Source organism: Anguilla anguilla, chromosome 1 (genome assembly GCF_013347855.1).
Source record: "Anguilla anguilla isolate fAngAng1 chromosome 1, fAngAng1.pri, whole genome shotgun sequence".
NCBI lineage: Eukaryota > Metazoa > Chordata > Actinopteri > Anguilliformes > Anguillidae > Anguilla > Anguilla anguilla.
This window is the reverse complement of record NC_049201.1, coordinates 45,659,654-45,682,027: the sequence shown is the minus strand read 5'-3', so window position 1 is coordinate 45,682,027 and position 22,374 is coordinate 45,659,654. Positions and strand designations below refer to the sequence as shown.

Below are 22,374 nucleotides of genomic sequence, written 5' to 3'. Positions count from 1 at the left end.
AGTACACTCATAGGCACAAGCACGCACACAAACATACATACACACATGCACATGTGAGCACAAGCACACACAAACATACCTACACACATGCACACGTCAGTACAAGCACACACAAACATACATGCAGTACACTCATAGGCACAAGCACGCACACAAACATACATACACACATGCACATGTGAGCAAAAGCACACGCACAAACATACATGCAGTACACACATAAGCACAAGCACACACAAACATACATACACATGCACATGTGAGCACAAGCACACGCACGAACATACATGCACACGCACACGTAATCACAAGCACACACACGAACATACATACACACGCACACGTAATCACAAGCATGTAAACATAAACATACATACACACATGCACACGTAAGCACAAGCACACACACAAACATACATACACAAACACAAGCACACACGCAAACATACATACACAAACACACACAAACACAAACAAAAAAACAAGAAATCTGCACATTTCCCGTCATCCTTGGTTTACCATGCAAATGACTTTGATATAAATGCAGGAAACAGCTCAGTCAGGCAGGACTGATTCCCCTAATCGCAAATGCAATCAAGCATTGCGTATGTAACCGTTCTGAGATTCCTTTCAACTGGCAGAATGTAATATGCATGTTATAAACACGACATCATTCTCTGTGAGAAGATAACACCGTCTGTGATTAGACTAACCCCCCACAGAGGCGTGCCCCAGATGTTCCCTCAGAATCTTTCATAAAACCGTCAGAGTATAAGAGCTACATGCTATCAGCAAGGGACAATATGTCCCGGAGTCTTTCAGCACTAACAGCACATACATATGAGATCCAGACAGTGGTGGCCATCACAGTCGCTGGGGTAAACACAGCCTTCACGCTACTGCAGATCTCTCGCTGACTCATTGGGAATGTGTAGCTTCCACTCTCAGGTGTTTCAGCCCTCTGTACCTAACGATAACGTTTTCAACAAAAGTGCACATAAATATTCATCACGGGAAAATGAATGAACGCAGTTGTCATTTCCAGCGTGGCCCTGTGAGAATGTGACAATACCAAGCTGATTTAGTCAGGCAATTTGCGTCCAGAAGTGTGTTCAGCTATGGTCGCTCCATAATCACTGGTTTCAGATAGGTAATTGAGCACAACCAATGACCCACTGTTTGAGCAATTATGGGGGTGCATGTTATTTAAAAATAGTGTCTTCCTGCAAATGTGGTGCAAAGCAGCTGGTAGAATAACAGTTCCCTCTGAAAAACTGAGGATATTTGTGATTGTGGTGCTTCCCATCAGGCCCTGCTCAATGGTGGCATTCGTACCACAGAAAATTTTCTCTCACATACCCCAGAGCTGTGGGTAGTCAGCATTATCCAAAACTGAAAAGGAAAACTGAAATGTGGCCATAGATTGTCAGAGACACAAGCGGTCTCTGGTAATCTATGGGGGATTTGGAGTTGGGACAATTCCAAGGGCCCTGACTGACAGGGGCCCTCAAAAATATCAGAGCAAAGGATTTTCTGGGGTTGTGGAGCCCAATATGAGATATTTTCAGAGAGCCCAGAATCCTTTGTGGCGTCCCTGACTGGAAGTGCCATCCCTAGGGACAGGCTAGCCTAGCCTACTAGAAGCTGGGTTTTCCCAATGGCAATAAATAGCCCTTATCAATTTAAGAAAATGCCATTGTCCATGTCCTCCTGTTTAGAGGGTAAACAGTGTGTCACCATTTATCAAATCTTTATCTACCTATTTGTATCACAGTTTTATCTTTGTTCCTATATTTGGAATACCCAATATCAAATATAAGCTTGTCCCATCAGTGCAACATAACCTATCAATCAAGCCCTTATAAAATTGGCCTAGTGATTACATTATTTTTCAGACCATAAAATTGCACTAGTTTCAACCTGGATACCATTGCTGCTGTCACAAAACACATAAGCATGACAAGGATCAATCTCTTATTGAATCACACATAGCCCACTATTCCTGTGTCCTTTTTTAACCAGTAGACCAAAAAAAAGGCACACTGTATCAAATTGGATCAAATGGTAATGCATTCAAAATCATATTGCACCCAACCACTCGCCCAATCCTACACCCCAGGCTGATTTGTGGCCCTCATATGGACAAACACATTGAACGTGTGTTGAAGTACAGCCTGAAATAGCTAAGTAACATGCAACACATGACAAGAGCAACCTATCTCTATCAGTGCTTCCCGGGGACTGCGACCGGCTAAATACGTGACTGGGAGATGAAGTCGATGTCCGGCGGAACACCCACACACTAAATCCACCCTCGGCACGGCCTCGTCTCCCAGACCGCCGGGGAGCAGAAGAGGCTGGTGATTGATCGCACTGTTGCTCCCGGAGACACAGAATGTGACGGGGACCAACCATTTTTTATCTGCCTGCCCCATGAAAAGGCCTTGTGCTGCAATTCATCCACCGAGGGTTTCCATCTCCAGGAACAGGGTTGGTTACCACTGGCTTACAGTTCAAGATGTTCAGACACACAATATCAGCTTTTTCTTCATAGTAGGCAGTGTGGTTTCTTTCAACTTCTGGAAAAATCTTTAGCTCCTTCTCGCTATTAGATTATCTAACTGGTGCTGGGATTGATGGGACTCAATCATGTACCACCATGGAAACACGTGACTTCCAGCACACTTGTGTGTATGATGTGATTGCAGGGTCATGGCTGAGGACTGGACATGCACTGCTATCTGCCTTGTGTGGGTAACCTGTTAAAAGCACTCATGGCCTATGCCACTAATGGTTGCATTGAGCTATTATATATGGAGATAGAGGCATCAGCTCATAAAAAAACAGAATGTGGGTTATGGTGTTGGACATACTGTATATTCTAATTTTCATTCAAAATTGCTCACACAAGAAAATAAATACATAACATAATAGATTTTAAATGATTTCCACATTAATTCTGTGCAATTTACAGGGATATATTCTACCGTTTCTACACATATTTTTGGAGTAGAATGAGATAGATAAGGGCAGCATCCATATGTATTGTAAGCATCAAATACCTTGCTTCAAGACTGCTTGTGAGTGCCTTATTTGACATGAATGTGCTGCAGGGGAGGGGGGTGGGGAGATCTGGAGGTCAAATGTGCCTCTGCAATACAGCAATGGCTGATGGTGATCTTGTATGCCAAAATCCCAAACTACTGAAGCTAGCTAGCTGATAATAAGAAAATAATGCTTGTGAATTACTGTAGGTAACATTTTATCAAACACAACATTATTGTCTTGCAATAATATCATTGTCTGCAGCATTTTGTTTATTTGATCAATTAAAATAGCTACTATTTTAATATGGATGCGTAACCTGAAATATGCATAATTTTAGGACAGCCTATTTAGAGGGTAGCAATAACAGTTGCCAGTGAACCCCTGTGCCCATCCACACAAAACTCCTTATGCTGGAGGTCATCTTACAGAATACGCTCCTTAAAATCCTCTGTCTTAGGCAGTTAAAATAGATGAAAACGATGCTCTTTGACTGCTGTACAGTCAATAGTTTTCACATTGGCAAGTCAAAATCATCAAAAATTGCCTGTATTTTTATTAATTGTAGCAATGTAGACTGTTCTTTGTAATAGTTAGCATAACTTATTATTTGTCTGTCACCAGTTCTTAAAATAAGGTGTATGATTTATTTGGTGTAGGGCTCTGTAAGATGAACGTGTCAGAGCGAGATTGTGAGATAGACTGCTTTTTTCAGATTCTGTGCTTTCCTGGCTGTGTTCAGTGGAAGAAGCTGTGCTTTATCAGCTATCGCACTGCCAGCGGTAATACGTTAAGCTTACAGGTCACAGATTTTCTGGGTTGTCGCTCTGACACTTTCGTGCTGTAGCGGCCACACTACTTTTGACTTGCAACCAAGAGGCGCGGATTGCCATCGGCTAAGGGAGACGGCTGTGGAGATCCACCAGAGCATTATGGGTAATGATACAGAAATTGCATTTTTTGTGAAAATTGAGCATAATGGATTGAAATGTTTAAACAGACAAACCAATTTCATCTCATGATGCAGAGGTGGTTTGAATTTTTTGCACCACCCGCTGTAAAGCCCTGACCCAGCCCCATTGGGACGTCAGTTACTCGGAGCCTGACTTCAGAAAGAACTTTTGAAAGGCCATCGATTTGCCAATGACATGGTAAGGGAGAAAATCAATATACGACCTGCAGTCAAAAACCTGGTACGGAAAGCCAATATCCATCCAGAGATAAATGAATAGACAACAGTAAAAAAACATAAGTCCATCAAAGACCATTTGGACTAATAAAAAGTCACTTTTGAAGTGACTTACTAATATAAGAACTTACTAAGTTGAATCCAGAACTAAATGGAAAAGCCAAAAGGTGAGAATAAGCAGGTTTCTATGTGACAATTAAGAGGAAGTGGTGTAACCCAATATGCCACTGAGTATGACATCCCCCTTCCCCCCTTGTTTGACGATCGCTTCCAGCAAAAGACTCCCCCACCCTTGGTCCACAATCGGTTCTGAAAACATTTTTGTTTAGGGACACAAAAATTTTAGAGCTGGCTCTGATGACGCATGGGTCTCAGAAACATTATATCAAGGATTTGGGATATTCAAACATACGAGCGTGAGTTGCATTGAATTTGCAAGTTTCCCATTGATACAGAGCTCTCTTTCAAAGCCATATGACCAAATTACTAAATCAACCTTTGAAAATGACACTTCCCAGTACATAAAAAAAAATCACATCACTTTAAACAAATGCTTTCGTAATTCTACAAAGGCTGGAAAATGTTTCAGCTCAAACATCTCCCTTGCGCACACATCTCTCTGAATAACAGGACTGCCCCAGCTCCTCTTTTCAGCCTCTACCCACAGGGCTGCACAGCAGCTTCTCCAGAAGCTTAGTCACCATGGCTCTCTGGGCCAGTGATTATGCTGTGCATCTCAGGAACCTTCCCGGCAGCATCCTTGAACCTCAGTAACAAGCTCTCTAACGGAACACTGGAGCGATGATGCAGATCGAAGCCTGAGCAGCGGATTGGACAGATGCTTAGCGGGAGGCCAATCAGTCCATAGCCTGGATAAGGAAGTGGAGGGGAGACAGAGGGCTACCCATCTCAATAGCATGAAGTGGTCACTCGGAATGTCAGGTCAAGTAGAAAAACTGGAGCACTGCCTTAGCTGAAGGATGGGTGAAATGACAGAATTGTTTATTGCCGCAGTAACAAGCTATATGAACATGGCAAAAGGAAGCCCCTTTAGTGAACATTGAGCTCTGGCTTCATATCTCTGGAAACATATTACACAGATGCTTTGACTGTTTTGCAGGAGGCAGAGAGTGGTGGTGTGGTTGGAGACATCATGTTATATCACCTATAAGCTCACATGTGGCAGCATTGGATTTAACTAGATATTTAAATATTGCCATGGATGTATACCTCTAAGAAAAATTTGGATCAATTCAAAACTCCATGCAAAATTCAAATATTTAAGGCAGGGCAGCCCAACCCTGTTCCTGGAGATCTACCATCCTGTAGGTTTTCATTTCAAGCCTAATTCAGCAGACATTTTTTTTTTTACCGGACGTTTTTTTTTTGGCTACTGTATTGAAGGAATTCAAATGTATGTAATCGTAAACAGTCTTTTAGTGACTAACAGATTGCATAGTTTTGATATAGCATGCTAGCTTGCTGGGATTGGCAGCCAGGCAAAAGTGCAGGGTTGCTAGCCTGTTGTCAGTAGACTATTAAGTAACCAATGGATTGTATTTGTTCAACTCAGAACTCAACTTTAGGCTATGTGGTGACATGTTACATGATACAGTGGAGAATAAGTTACAGTCTTATGATTGATTTTCACCAATATAAGGAGGCCACGAAAAACATATAAATTTCATAAAAAAATAAATAAAAGATTGTGTGTGTGATACAACATGGAACTGTATCAAATTGCCTTACTTTGTGCTAACTTTTAAACCTATTAAGTGTGTTATGTGCACCCAGCGCCACATTAGTTTTTACCCAAACCACAGGGTTAAATGTAACATTTCACTCTGGGTACTTTCGGTCAGATTGCTAGTGAATGATATATCCCAGAAATGTAATTGTGGTGTGTAATCATAGCCAAGCGACGTAGATTGTTTGCATTAAAATAAGATTAATCTATCTTTAGAAATATTTTATTTTAAATTGAGCCAAATACAAAAACCGTTATTTCCCTGCTCTCATACGTGTATAAATTCCATCCTAATGGGGAAATACAAAGACCACTCAGAAGAAACAAGACAAAGTGTTGGTGACCTTCACAACTCAGGAGATGGTCACGAACAAATAAATTAAAATACCACTTAAAGTATACATAAAAACCATTGGAACAGTGGTAAACCTGCTTGGTAAAGGACACAAGTGCCGCTTGCCCCCACACATGGTGAGGCAGAGATAAGTTTTGGGAGGCAAAATAAAACTCAAAGCCACATCTTCAAAATGTGGTTTCATCTTAGGGATGCAAAGTTAATAACAAAATGCCTTTAAGTTTCTTTCTTCTCCCTCGTGAAATTACATGTATGCAATGACAGAAGGCCACTTGGAATTTGCTTCAACATGTACCCCTCCCATACAGCATGTGACATCTCATTGGCTAATAGTGATCTTAAGTTTTTCATAAACTATATTTGAAATGTACTTAAACTTAAAAAAATAACAAAATGGTAAAATAAACCCACATGTTTACTAAATACACATTCAACTGCCTGCATTTCTGCTTTCTATGTTTGTATAGCTAGGGGATGTATTTTTGTTATCAAAACTCAACTATTAGGTAATTATATTACATTTCTCTCCCTCGCTCTGTCTGACTCTTTCTGTCTCTCGCTCTCTGTCTCTCTATCCCTCTCCCTCACACACACACACACACACACACACATTCAGCCTTACTTGACAATGTTCCAAAGCTTTACCTTTCAGGGGTCATGTGTGAATGAGTGTTGGCATGTTGCTATGGTAAGTTGCTAAGAGCAGAGATTTTGTCTTCTGCAATTCAGAAATTGAATGTGTGCATGTTACCCTCAACCTCCACAAACGCAATTATTTATACTGCAGAGGAAGACAATTTTGACACTTCTACTGCACATCAGTAAGGAGAGCTGTGAGTATGTAGACCTCTGCTAAACCCGTGCTCCCAAACCAGTAGAATGTCAGGTTATGATGTCAAATGACTTGGTCTGCTTATATCATGAAGTCTGTGTGGTGTTCCGTTTTATGCAATATATCTAAAATATGACACTGCTGAAATTGCAATGCAAATACTTCTGCTGCATCTTACACAGTAAATATGGGGGAAGATGCGCTTGACAAATCCAAACAATTTGTGACATTCTATCATTGCACAGGCATGCATAATAGCTTGGTACATGGTACCTAATTATAATAATCACACACAATGGTCAAATTTTCACACATACTGCATTTTCATAAGTTGCACATTTAATGAGATGGAAGGTCGATGCTGAAACCACTGACCCATGTGTATGCAGGTTGACAGTTATTTACACTGGCATACACCAAATCTCTCCCCAGAGCTGTGCTTCCTGCTGAATAAAATAGTACATGGTAAATCTTGCCCAGTGGCATGGACTTGTCATATTTATTATGATAAAAAGATTTTTAAGGGGGAGCTTGAGAGGGGAGAAAATAGTTGAGTACCTCGAATCGCTTGCCATATGTGACTGATGGACAGTAAACTGTACATATCAGAATTGGATATTGTTGTGGGGAAAGAAAAGTGGGTGCTTGCTTTTTTAACAGTGTGAAAGACGGTGAAGTTAGGGTTAAGTTTTGAAACTTAGGCAATATTTCGTGTAAACGCCTTTATAACTGTACAATTATGAAAATGAAAATTTTTAAGAAATGCATCAGGCACATTTTATTTTATGTGGCTTTCAAAAATCCACAGTGCACATACAGTTCTTGCAAAGAATGAAAAGTAGGAAATATAATGGGTTGGAAACAATTATACCACACTGGAAGACAATTCAAAACAGCCCATCAAAGGGAAATAAGGATATATATTTATATATGTATGTATATATATTTTTAATACTATTTAACAATTTGGCACATGCATTTTTCTGAGAACAAAGTACAAAGCAACCACCGGGCTTGAAGTTCACACTGACAGTCCAGCTGCAAATATATCCATGCACCTAGCAACCAGTGTGGCACAGGCAAAAATTCTCATTCTAATTACCAGGTGAGCATTTTACTCATTCCTGCATACATCCTCTTTGTAAGCTTTGTACAGCTTGCATTGAGCATCTGTCAAATAAATATGCCATTTTGCCATTTAATGTATGTCCAAATATCCTGCATATTTGCCTTGTTCCTTCACTGTCTCTCTTTCTTAAACTAAAATGGCTGCTTCAAGTCTATATCAGAGGACTGTGCTTTACTGCCATAATATAGCACTATGTTATTCAGTATACACACTGAGTTTTGTTATAAGGCACTCATTAAGTGAGAAGATTTCTGTAAATGAAAGCATGACTCCTGTTCTCTTTAACTCATTAAGTCAAAACTGGCTAAGATAATACCCTCAAAGAATATTTGATATATAAGAATAATCCAGAAACATATGAAACTCAACCAAAAGATTTGGAACCTTCACTAAAATTAATTTGAAACAAAGGAATATAGCTTATCATGAACACACTGCCATACTTAAACACTGCATTGGAGATACTGAAATGTGGCTGACTATTCACTGAAATTCTCAAATTGAAATTCACTGACTGTTATTAAATTATGACAATGTTAAAAAATACATGGAACATTATGGTTGCAAAAATAATCAACAATTATAAAGGTGCATAAAGAATGCATCTTGAGGTTACTGTACTTCAACAAGTCTTATAACTTTGCATCTTTGCTCTGAAAACATGGCAAAAATGGGGCCATTTTCAGTAATATGGTCCAATAAATTCCTAAATTCATGAGGAAAGCTAAAACAAATATCAACAGTTATCTAGACTGGCAGATCTTATTTTCCCCTGCTGTAAAATGAATCAATAGCCATGCCTGGCTACACCGGAAAACTGCTTACTCTTCATTTGAGATATATGTAATCAATCCCTGCCTCTGAACAGCCAGAGTGCTTTCCAAACTAAGTGAGGAAACTGTGGGATTACTCCTGCTCTGGCATTTATAAATTGAGCACAATGAGAAGAGGCCCATTGAGAGCCTCATGGTCAACATAATTATACAGCCTGGCAATAAATTTACGACTGGGACTTTTTATTTTTTATTTTTATTTCTATTTTTCTAAGTACACTGCAGTAAATTCAACTTTCTGCACCGAGGAGAACACAAAAGGCTTTTAACTGCACGGTAAAGTATAAACTCCGCGGCATTGGCAATGAATCATGGGAGCCCATGGTGAATTCCCCTGGTGTCCTTACCTTTGAGGCAGTGCCATGAATTTAACTGCGTTTCCAGGCTGTCTTGGGCCACGCCCACGAGTCTGCCTGATGTCAGGCTCTAGCCAATAAATACGCCGGGGCTGTGGGCGTCCTTTGTTTTGCACCGCGGCATCAATACAAAATACAAAATGAGATGACCCAGAGAAATCAAGTTTTAATATGGGGTTTATGGGTATGACTGCCAATTTCATACTTTTCGCCTCTCGTTCCCCTTTGTCATACTGCTGCCATGTCAAAACAACATGTCATGACTGTTATGCTCTATTTGGGAGCAGGGTGCCACTCTTCCAGAAACAGAGAACCCCTCTGATTCATTGTCCGGCTAATTCGGTTTAACAGCGGCGCTCCTTAACCTTGTTATTGCATCTCTCTCAAACTGTAAACAACTCAGTCCATGGTGCTCTTTAATCTGGGCTGACATTGGACAGAAATTTATTCCATCAACCGTTTCCCATTCCCTGGCATCTGGACTGATGGCTACCTGCTGTGTTGTTCTTAATCTGTGCCCTGTGCATGCACAACTCTTGCGTTCGCCTCACAACTCTCACAACGCTCTCTGCATTGAAGCAAAGCACATCAGTCCCCGACAGAACACCAAGAAGGCCAAATGAACAAACTCACCATTAATGATAGCAGAATCCTCTTTTACACCATACATATTTATACAAGTTGGGGCGTTTGAAGTGGCGCAGTAATGAAAGAGAAGAGGATGTGGGAAGGAGAGGGAACATGATGAGATGACAGCCATGTCAAAGCCCTGGAAAAACAGGAGGCAGCAGTCTCCTCTTGTAACCAAGTTAAGATCAAAATTACACCCTTGCTCCCGGGAGAAGAGTAAAGCAAGGCAATTAACCTTTTGTAAAAGCGGATACGGGCTTTTACCAGAGTCTCTCTCTTTCTTTTCTCTCTCTCTCTTCTCTCTCTCTGTTCTTCTCTCTCTCTCTCTTTGTCTCTCTCTTGAGGGGTGGGGTGGATGAATGTTAAATTGTGCCGTTGCCATGGGTCTCCATTTAGCGCTGCTGAAACAATGCAGACACGAGAAGTGTGCACTCCAAATATTTAAAATATGAATAGTGAACATTTATTTGTCCAGCATGTGAAAAAACCAAGTAGAAAGAACTTCAACTGATGTATAATTGTATTTTTTTGCATAAATGTGTACATCTTGTACAGTAATTAACTAACATACTTCAAGAAATAATCCATACTCTGGCTGATACACACTGTCCATTGAGGAGAATTTGTACCTGAGACCAGCTGTACAGAATGTGGGCACAAAGAGCCTCCACCCTCAGGACTAATTCCCCCACTACTTCAGTGTAGGCCTGCGAAGCAGCTTCACAAAGAGCCACCAGGCCTGCCTTGGCACGCGATGTGAGAGCTACAGAGCTGGATCTGTTTCAAGCCTTTGGTCAAGCCTGGAGCTCTAAAATGCTCTGAATCCAACGGCGGCCTGGGACTGCTTCCTGTATGGGCAACGTATGTTTGCATGCAAGACACCTGGCTGGGACTGGCCAAGCGAGGGGAGTCACCACTCAGAAAGGCCAATGACTCGTGGCGGGCCCCTCTCTCCCGCGCTCTCTCTATCCTGGATGCCTGTCTTGCTGTCTGCAAGCTATGCTGGTCCTGTTGTTGGTGGCATGGTGTAGCAGGCGCACACATGCCGTGGCATGGCTGTAGGATAGCCTAGTGCGATTGCCACCATTGAGTGCCGCTGGTGCTGACCAGTCTCCAAATCAGTGTGTGTCCCCCTCTCTGTCTAAGCTCTTGGACAAGAGCTAATTATAATTCTTAAATAATTCCTTGCTTTGGTTACACAGTTTGCCTTCTCGCCATTAGGGATGATGTATTCTCTCAGAAACATAATTTCTCCCAGGCAACTTTGAGCACTGGCACAAATATCAGGCTCTGATCACAGCAAGAAACACCCTTTTATCACCTTTGCCACTTGTAAAAATCTAGGTTCATCCTGGAAGAACTTTTCATGAAACAGTTGGTTAAACGTGAATCCTTGTCGTGCCCAGAGAGGAAACAATAACTGCCCTCAAACGTGAGCCTCTGAGCCAAATGCAATTTATGTACTTTAAAATGAGGGGAAAAAATCATCTTTCCCCAACACAATACAAACACAACCCCTAAATGGGATAACAGTTATCAAAAGCAGCAGATTGGCCACATTTCATGTCAATCAAATTTACCTGTCTGTCAGGCAGAAGCTGTAGGGAAGAGGGATGAAAACTTGTAATAATCTGTTAAAATTTGTAAAAAGATCTGCCAGCATGAAAACATACCCTGGATCCATACTCACTGTTCACAATTGGCAAGGTGTCATCAGTTGTTATAATTTTTTGGTTGTGTGACATTTTTGTGCCTTTCAGTGACTGCCTTTCAGTGACTGCTCACTTCCACTTTTGCTATTTAAAATATAGCAGTCAGAATACATCTGGGCAAATGTCTTCAAATTTAAGGAAGTAGTGGTTTGGTAATAATGATCCTCAAAAGGTAACTGAATGGTTCACTTTGTAAAGGCGATCCCAGTGAGCTTGGCCTGGGCCCCTTTAGTCACAGGTTTGAGATTAGCTATGTCTTCAGCCAACTAGGAACAGCAATGGAACACAATTGGCCAAATCTCTCCACGGTGGTTGTAGTTGGCCAGGGCTCTTCCGGTTACCGCTACATTAGTTAGTCCATGGATTGATATTGTCTGTGAGGTACACTACTCCTCTGACTGAGCCCCCTTGTAATATTACTGTACGGGCTGCAGTGGATAAAGTAGTAAGTTGATCACAAGTGAGTGCACCAGAGGAGTGTGTGCACTTATACTGCACTGAAGGTGTGACAGGTACCGCAGTGATTTTCATATACTAGATGACCTTAACAATAACTACACTTGTATCATATTAATGAGGAACTCAAAGTCCTGATGCCACTGTTCCCTTGGGTCTCCCTGTTGATAAACACCCAGCAGTATACAGTACATTCTGTACCCTATGCCTGGTGAAGGTCAGGCTACCTTGATATTCCTGATGAGATCTAACATGTGCATGCGCACTTAGTCTGTCCCATCATTCTAAGTGGAATATTTATTCCTTTGGCATGTGCGATGCCACCGTCTTCTGAAGTGGTAGCTGTATTTGTGCAAAGCAGTATTAGTCTGATGTTCTTTTTTTCTCCTTGAGACAGCTTCTTGCTCTTAGTCTTTGATTCACAACCCCTATAAATACATAGAAGAGGTAAAGGGAGACTAAAGAGGAAAATACAAAAGAAAAAAAATAATGTTCTATCTTTCATAAACTTCTAAGCTAGTGTTGATGAGAAGATGCAGAACAGTTTAAGGGAATAGACTGATAACCACAGAATTGCAGCTGTAATCCCAACACTTACACTTCAGTGTAGTAGATCCAACAGTGTAAATTGCTAATGATAGAAGTAATAAAAGAGTTTGGTCACATTGAACAGACAAATACATATCCTATTATATGCATCAGATCTAAAAAATGAAAAAGGAACAGAACAATTTCATTGACTACCTTATAACAGTAAAACTAAAACAAGAGTACAAATATCCATTCATTTTAATTTGCTGTCACAATAATTGTGGGTGAGTTCTGTATGAACTGTGGTAACACTTTTGGAGAAAATGCTAGTTTTTCAATGTTTCAAAAATGTACACTAACAATAACTCAAATGTGGGAAGTGTATACTCCTGTCTAATGGTTGATTCTTTATTTTAAAAAATAATTTGGGACAAGTCTGTGAAGAATACCATATGATGATCATACCATATGATACCCCACTGAATCATCACAAAAGATGCTGAGGTCTGTGTAGAATTGTGCCCAGAACTGCCAGAACTATTAATGGCACAAAATCTAATTTTATTCAAAAACTTTTTTTCAGTGAAGGAAAAACTTGGAAATTTAGTTTAGACTTCCAAAGTGGTCATGACCACAAAATCTTCCTTCAGATGGTCTAAGGAATTGTCACATGGCTTCAGGCAAACTCCAAGTGTGATTTAGTATTGGCCTTTCTCAGTAGCGGCTTCTGTCCAGCCACTCACCCAAAGAAACCAAATCTGTGAAATGCTGAAGAGATTGTTGACTTCCTGTTTCAGTCAGTGAACTCTGCACTATTGTAGCTGGCCTCTTCGTCACAGCTCTGATAATTGCCCTTCTTGTCTGGATGCTCAGTTTTTTTAGGACAGCTTGATCTTCTGGGTTGATTGAGCGTCTGGGCTGTGCCATATTTTTACAATTTTGTTTCAGTGGGTTTTATGGTGCTCCAATGCTTTGCCAATCTTTTTATAACCTTCTCCAGCTTTTGCCAAACAACTTCATCTTTAAGTTTCACAGGCAGTTTCTCATCTTGGTCATTAGGGGTGAATTGTTATCAGTTCAGTCATTTTCAGGTGTTTAATTTTATCATTCTGAGGACATCTAAATACTTATTTAATTTTGAAATTATATACTGTAGTCATTTAGGAGTGGAAAAAATCCCATGTAAATATATTTTAATTTGATTATACAACACAGCAAACTGAGAAAATCATTTTGGGGTGAAAACATGCATGGCTGTAGTCGTTCTGTTGAACATGGTTGAACATGGTTTCAAAATCTGCAACAAGCCCAATTTTGATCGATTGACACCAAGATCCAATGTCATTTGACAAAAAAAAATTTTATGTAGTAAATTCCACGGCATGGCCCCAAGACTCCCCATGGCAAGTTTTATGTTAACATGAGCTGCATAAGATTTCTGAACGCAATTCTTCCATTTTAAAATGGGCGACATTATCCAACCATTATCCAACTTTCAATCATATCATGAGGTGTCCATGTTTTCTATCCAATAAAATTTTAATCTGGTCCACTAGTCATTTCTGGAGCATTGTTTGCACCCACCCAATTTGAAAATGCTCAACACAGCTTTGAATGAAACTAGCTCATTTGAACATAATACGTAAAATATACACATATGAACATATTGTATTTTGCCCTCTAACGACAATAAAAAACAGGAATTGCCTGGAAGTTAATAGAAGGAAATGGAGATAAAAGCACAAGAGAATCATAAAGAAAGCACATCAGCAACTTTCCTAATGAGTCACAAACATGTCTTGGATTAAATCTGTGGTTGGAATGTTGGACAGCATGACAAGGAGGCTTCCGAGATATGGCAGCGCTATCTCAAGTGAGTCAGATTGAACTGCCATGCAAGGAAAGCAGCAAGGCCTCTTTCCTTCATGTTCATCTTTTTAAATTAACTCCTCCGTTTTGCTACAGGAAGATAAGTAACACTGTATCTCTGTCAGGCGAACTTCATGCTCACACACTTCTACAAACTCATTCCTTCAAGCTTCATTCAGGTCCCTCTCTTAAGAAGGAAAATATAGCCAGGCACACAATACACAGATATACTATGTCATACTGTATACCACCAAAGTCAGGTCAGGGTTATGGACATTGCATGTCTGAACTTGAAAATTACAGCTCTACTGTATGTGTGCAGCACACCCATAACAATATATGAACTGATATATTGCTTAAATGAAATTAAAAAAAATATTTTCATACATTCTTCAAAAATTAATCATTATACAGTCATATTTAATTTCATGTAATGCATTACATAGCTAGATCCTTAACATATTATTGAAATTATGTGTGACACAGACACATCATAATATAAACTTATTATATACAATAAAATCACCATAAATTCAGTCATACATTTACCATGTTCAGTATTTTTTTAAACCCTTTCTGGCATCCTGTTCAGGGCCCTTGGTTCTGCCTGTGGTACCTCCCTCCACTAGCAATCGGACTCCATTCCAGTGCTCGAGTGCCACAAATGCACATGAAAAGACAATGATTCCCATTCTGGGACAGCTCTGCTGACAAGGCAATGGCAGAAAGTGTTTTCAGAGAGGGAAAAACACAAAACTGCAAACCCGTGCCATTAGTGAGATGACAAACGTAAACTTGGAGAAAGGAAAGAATAATGCTGATAAATTGTTTTCTAGCCGCACATCGGCAATTAGTAACTGTCCCGATTAATACATTTATTTCAGTTTATTGACGAAGACAGCACATGCTTACACTGCAGTACAGCCTTGCAATATAAATCTATAGTAGCAAAAAGAAGAAGCAAAATTATATGAATTGTAACTGTTTGCAGAAGTACAGAAGTAACAAACACAGGCACGCACACACGCGCACACACACACATACACACACACACACCAAAACCCCTAATCCTTATTGCCGCCAATGGTGCCAGGGGCATATTTAATTCCCACAGCGTAGCGAGTCCAACACACAGCCAGGCACATACGCACACACAGCCCTAGAGAAGACTGCTGCTGTGACATTCCCGTTGCATAATCATTCTCATCACCCTTTTCCCCCGCAAAGTAGGGAAAAAGAAAAGTTTTAGAAAGCACGGTAGCCAGGATTAAGATGAGCGTCTGTGAGCTAAGGCCTGGGCGCGACTCCGCGTAAATCAGAGCGCTGCTGCGGTCTGCTCTGCAGGCGCACAGCCCCGCAGTGTTCGGCCCAGCGCTCATCCCGAGTTACAGCACTACATCTCACCCTGTCACTGCAGGACAGATATATTACCCCCAGAGAACGTCTTCACCGATCCGTCTCAGACAGCAATCAACAACCGCCCCCACCCCTCCCAGGAAGTCGATCCGGAGGCACGAACGCCCTTGATTCCCACCTGGCTTTAAATAAACGGAGATGGATACTTAATATCTTCATTTTGCAGCTTGTCTGCTTCTATCAGTGATGACCTTTGCGGGATTTTTCTTCGGACAAGTTTCCCATCATTCCGGTGCACAAGGAAGATAATTAAAACTTCCCAGAACCTTTTTTGTGGTTCTTATCATTTTGTTTGCCACTGTACTTTCCAGAAAGAAGGGTGACAAGCCTGCCCTTTGTGAATGGATGTGAAGCTGTCTGAGGTGGTGGGCGGAGCCTGTAGCACCTCCCCCCCAACCCCCTTCACTCCCCTGTATGGACAGCACAATACCTGTTAAGGTATGAGCAGCCCAGCTCATTCAGGAAGCACCATCTCTCACCTCCTTTCCCGTAACGTTCAACCTCCCCCCCCCCCCCCCCCAAGTGCCTGTTATGTAAAGTCGATGGCAATTTCAGTGGAGTTGTGCCTGAAAATGCTCACATGTTTCTTTACAGAACAGGTGAAAGGTGCTCTAACTCTGGTTGGAGGCATCTGACTTATTATACAAATTCCTCTGGGTATATTTCACTCTTTAATTACAGTCACAGAGACAGCCCGGCTTGCTGATGGCAACATCATTATTTACTCATAAAATTGATGACCGTTTTTCTAACCATCGCAGAAGTTGGGACTGCACTGATTGATTGCATCCCGCAGTCCTGTACCACGCCTGAAGGTAACGCTCTTCAAATACAGTGTTAAGTGAAGTGTTGAAAGGATGGACGATTGCCTCTTCTGGTTTAACTGCATGATTAAAAGGCGTCAGGCGTCACCATCTGTAAAAGCGCCAATGAGGCGGAACAGTTCCAAAAAAAACAAAAAACACCCTCTACCGTTTGAACGCCTGGATCTAAAGACGGAGAGGTCTATTTTCAGGCTCACAGAGGGCATCCTGACATATAACAACCTTTCTGCTTTTGACTCCTCCAAGCAATTGCACTCCGCTTTTCAACAGCTCCGAGAGAACCATTAGCGATGGCCTTTACAGCTTTCCGAGTGCAGGTCACAATAGTTTTCATTTAGCAAGGGAGGGAGCAGAAAGCGAAAGATGAAGAGACTGCGAGCACTCCCCGCGCGTTGCCGAGCGCCACAGTTCTGCACACCAGCACTCTTTATCGAGCGTCGCTGACAATCAACATCGATCCCTCCGGTAGTTTGTTTTCACCTATCACGGGGGGAGGGGGGCGTTGACTGAAACATCAGCAAATCACCAACACATTATACATAGAAATTAACACAGATATAGATATTAACGTAAGGTTTGTCTCAGAGGTGAAATCTGTGGGACATGCTTGGCTCATGCTTATATTACAACCGTCGTTCACAGCATCTTGCGTTTGAAGGTTGGGTACGACCGCTTTTGCAGCCACTGTTTACCTCCGCCCGCTTTCCCTGAGAAACGACCGCACAATAAACGGCATTCTTTGACATTGACCAAGGTAACGGCTCAAAGACACATATGCAATTCAGATCTGGGTCAAATCTTTATGAGGTCACTCCTTCATCAAGCTTCCAAACTGTCTGATTAAATCCCCGGTCTCCTCTCCCATCACCACCACCGCCACCCCCCGCCCCGCACCCCACGGTGTGCCCTTGGTATGACCGCACCCTCCATTAGAGACGGGGACGATGCCCGTGTTCTTCCCCAGGTGCAGACGGGGTAAGTGGCCGTAAAGGATCTCGCCGCATCTCGAGCGTCAGCCGTGCGTTCACCTCAACACCTGCGCCGTCGTAACTCAATAGCCGCGCGCCGCTCCGTCGACAGCTCGCAACGTGCGGGCAAAGTCAAGCTGTCCTGCGTGCACGGAATACCCAAAGCGCCTTCGCTCTCCATCCTTGACCTGTGCGGCTCAACAGGAGAGGCTCCCGGGGCCCCGAATCACAGAGGGGCGAGCGGTTAGGACGTGAGCCTTCCTTCTTCTGATTACTTTTCCTGTGCCTGGAGACCCACTGTTCTCTGCTGGGGCGTGCTCACACTGCAGTCTCCTGAAGGGGGCTAATGTTTAATTAGCGCACCTCTGGGCCGGAAAAGGTCTCCTCTCACTCTCCCTGTGCTTCATTCCCCTTACCTGAGCAGCCAGTCAGGCCATCTGCACTTCACTTCAGGCCATGTGTACGTGCCAACAGGCTGTATCAGCAAGCAAGGCTTTTATGAAACCTTGGCTGAATATCAATTACACACGCATGCACGCACGCACGCACACACACACACACATGCAACACGCACTCAAACAGAAAGAAAAGAAACATTGACAAAGAGAGAAAGAGAGAATGAAAGAAAGAAAGTCTTCCAAAGAGAGGAAGTGGTGGACTGGCACCAACACAGAAATACATTTGCGTTAGCCCATGACAAGCTTATTTCATATCAGAACGGGTTCTTGGGAGAAAGAATCAATGGCTCTTCACAAGGCAAAAGGATTCCTGTAGCTCCTATTGTGCACTAATAGTAACTATTGATGGAAACGAGTCTCGAGAGCGACTCCGTGCTGGACTGGCATTCAATGCCACATAAAAACTCTGGGCAACCATTCAGCCTGGAAAATTCAAAAGAAAAACTGTCGTACAGGCCAAGATACCCAATTTCTGCCTTATAGCATTCAATTTACTTTGACATTTTCCAAAGCTCTTCTAATGGAAAACTTCTCCAAAGCTATAATTCTACCATTTTGAACTCCATTAACATCCATCTCTTGATTTGTATCTGTTGTTTTTGTAATGCGGGCCTTGTCTGTACACTCCCAAGAACCAATGATATCACGGTCAGCCAAAGCAGAATAAGAAGGACGACTGAAAGGAAATTTCTGATTGAACAATAGACACAGCCAGGCCCAGATCTAGTAGGCTGGGGAAGGGGCTGATAGAGACCCCGCCCTTAAAATGTCAGATGGCCCCGCTTAAAGACAGAAGGGAAAATAGAATACTCAAATTTTCTCAAATAGCAAAAATCCCTCAAGGAATTTGATAGAAGCCTACTGTACACCCATTGCAGCTGAATGTGGTTAGAACATTTAATTAGCAATTACTGAATCAATGCTGACCCCAGTATGCTGCCAGGCTCCTCAGAACAAGATATACTGGATGTGGATCTGAATGCAACCTCCTAAAGGTGGAACCCTTGGGAACATTATCCTCCACAGTCAAAACCAGTGATATGCTATGGGAAATGGGTATCTAAGAAACGGATCTCATTTACCTATAGTGTAGCATCGCTGTAGCTCGCCGCATCGGGGGCCAAATCTTTGGGAGTTGGTTGCGTTGTTTTCTTGCACCGCGAATGTGGTTGTCCTGGCAACAGGTGGAGAAGCCCTGCTGAGCAGCGACGCTTGAGGTCCCGCTGCCAGATTGGGGGAGTATCCGTGCGTCGCGATATCCACCGACTGGGATTTCTTCTTCAATCTGTCCAAATGATGACAACCACAAACAGCGGCACACAGTTACACACATATTGAAAACTTCAGGATACAGACAATTGCACCAACAAGCAAAACTGCAGTTCAACCGCTAATACAACCGAGCACAAACACGATGTGACAATGTGAGTTCTGCAATAAGGTGCCCAGCATTAACATCACCACATGGTACGTGGCATGCTGCCACTACATACGCATGTACCGTGTGTTAACATTCATGTTCTTGCGTTTCAGTGTTAACTTATCTTCAGCCTACAAATCTGTACGCAATTTGTCTTATTGTGGTGACAAATGTAGCAAAAACATGCCTGGGGGTTAGTAGAACTGGTAAATTAATTCCTGTGAAAATTGAATATTTGTGGTCTGCATTAAAGGCATTTGCTTCCCCTTGGGCTGGGCAGTGCAATGGGAGGTGTCAGAAAATTATAAATAAACATTTGAACCTGTGCTAATTTGCTACTAAATAATTTGAGTTTAAACCCACCCAGACCACTTTTCAACTCAAAAACAAATGCTCTGGGCAATTTTGGTGGTTTTATCAGTGTGCATATAGAAACATTGAAATCAAGGGGCAGACAAGCAATCACACCAATCACACTCTCTTAGCCATTGACCCTAGGTTAAATTACCGAATAAACAAACCAGCAGTAATTGGGATCACATTTGAGCATTTGTTTTCAACATATGCTTACCGAACATACATCTCCTTTCCAGTGACCCATTATCTTTGTTATCTATTGGTTCCACTAGGATTTTATTTGGGTCACTCTTTATGTCAGAAAGCAGGGTGGAATTTAAAAGTAGAGCCCAGTTTTAATGCATTACATTACATTTATTTGGCAGGTGCTTTTATCCAAAGGAATGTACAATAAGTGCATGCTGAAGGTCATTGTTAAAACTACAAAACACAGGTCTGATAAAAAGGTACAATACTTGTTATGTAACGGTTATTCATAGCCATGAGCACATTAAGTCCAGTTCATACAGTAAGCATGGGCTAGTTCAAGTTATGGTAAGTCAAACTAGGAGTAGGACGACAAGCTACAACATCAAGATAACAATACAAGTGCAATATAAGTGCTGGATGGAGGTACATGTGTAACATGAAAGTTCTGCAGGAACAAATTAGAAGGACACAAATGATTATATTTATAGAGTGCCCTGAGGAGCAGTGATAGTCCAGGTACAGTCTGAAGAAATGCATCTACAGACCACTGCAGAAGATGATGGGCAATAACTGAGTGGTTCGTAGAGGAACAGGGAGTTCTTTCCACCCCTGGGGAGCTAGAGAGTAGAAGCTCCCTAATGCACCTTACAGGATTACACAGTGATGCGCTAAAAAGTGCACAATGGAAAAAATACAAATAAATAAAGCAGAGGTGCAAGTAAAGATACGAAACAGGGTAGAGGTACCGTGCTTCAGCCTCCTTCAGGAAATCTGACCCACCCTCCTAACTGGAAACTCCAGCTGCAGAAGACCTGCATTACCCAAAACACCTTAACTCTTGTCTGTTTTATGTGTTTATATTGATGTGGATAATTATTATTATTTTTTTTTTAAACTGTGTATATTTGAACATGTTTGCTGTGTAACCACGCTGGGTATGACTAATACGGTCTGCCCTGCCTTTCGTAATTATTTTTTTGCAAGATTAATCATACACTTTTTTTTTTTTATCATACACTTTTGATCGCTTCCTGCTCTCAACGAAGGCGGACGCTTTTTCCCTCTGCTCCCTCCCTGCCCTTATCAGCCTCTGCTTGCTGCTCTCTTGTCTTGTGCTGTCTCTGTCTGAACTATCCGGAGCCTCTCTCTGCATTTCTCTCCGAAACCTAAAATCATGGATCTGATCAACTGGTCTCTCAACGCAACTGATAGTATTTTCTCAACGAGAATCACGGGTCAGGGAGAGCCCTCTTGCCCCGATGGAACATTTGCAGCCGGATACACGATGGACTTCTGGAAGGAGTGGAGGGTCGTGTGCCTGTCGATCCTTTCCATTGAGGATGTTGAAGACGTTTACTTGATTGGAATTATGATAACAGGCTTTCTGCTGTTTGGAGCTGGCAGCATCCTGATTTATTGCAAAGTTCAGAAGGCGTTGGCAGCACTAATTGGGATGCTGTCCACCATAGAGGGAACAGGCAGGGCTGTCAACACTCAGACTCAAGCGATTTACGAGCTCAATCGCAAACTGGATGCGATTGGATCGCAAATTCGCATGATGGATACCAACTTGGAGAAGTTGTTGGTTCGGCTCACTGAAATGGGCCATCAAATTCGGATGATTGGAACAACGCTGAGAGAACCACAGGACTAAAGGTAGACGAAAAATGCAGAAGTCTGCCTGAACCCAAAACAATCCTTATCTTCATTGGCTCCCCCACATCGGCCTTGGAAGGCTGATATTTCTCCACTCTCCTGGATTGTTATGCAGACAGATGCTCGGCCCTACCCCCACCTCCCTGCTCCTATGAACTTTGTCTCTGGATCAGGACTCTTCGAGGTCGTCTCCACCGCAACGGCCGTGTCCTCGTCATCAGTATCAGACAGCAGAGACAATGTTGAGACTGTGGTGGAGATGAAGTCCATGGACTTACACACACACACACACGAAGATACATAACACACACACCACCTCCTACTCAACGCCTTCTTGGCTCCCACCCCCCCTCCCTCCCCCGTTACAGTGCAGTCTGCTGAGGGTTGATGCGATGCGCCTCA

The 22,374-nt window shown here is 42.2% G+C and overlaps 1 protein-coding gene across 2 annotated transcripts in view; it reads right to left on the bottom strand.

Annotated features, from left to right (window-relative positions):
• Positions 1-22,374, bottom strand: part of oxr1a (oxidation resistance 1a) — a 172,225-nt gene that overhangs the window by 73,810 nt on the left and 76,041 nt on the right. For both annotated transcript variants that reach the window (XM_035393192.1, XM_035393211.1), the window contains exon 3: positions 19,433-19,635. In XM_035393192.1, coding sequence (XP_035249083.1) covers positions 19,433-19,635 — 203 coding nt within the window. The remainder of the gene's footprint in view (positions 1-19,432; positions 19,636-22,374) is intronic.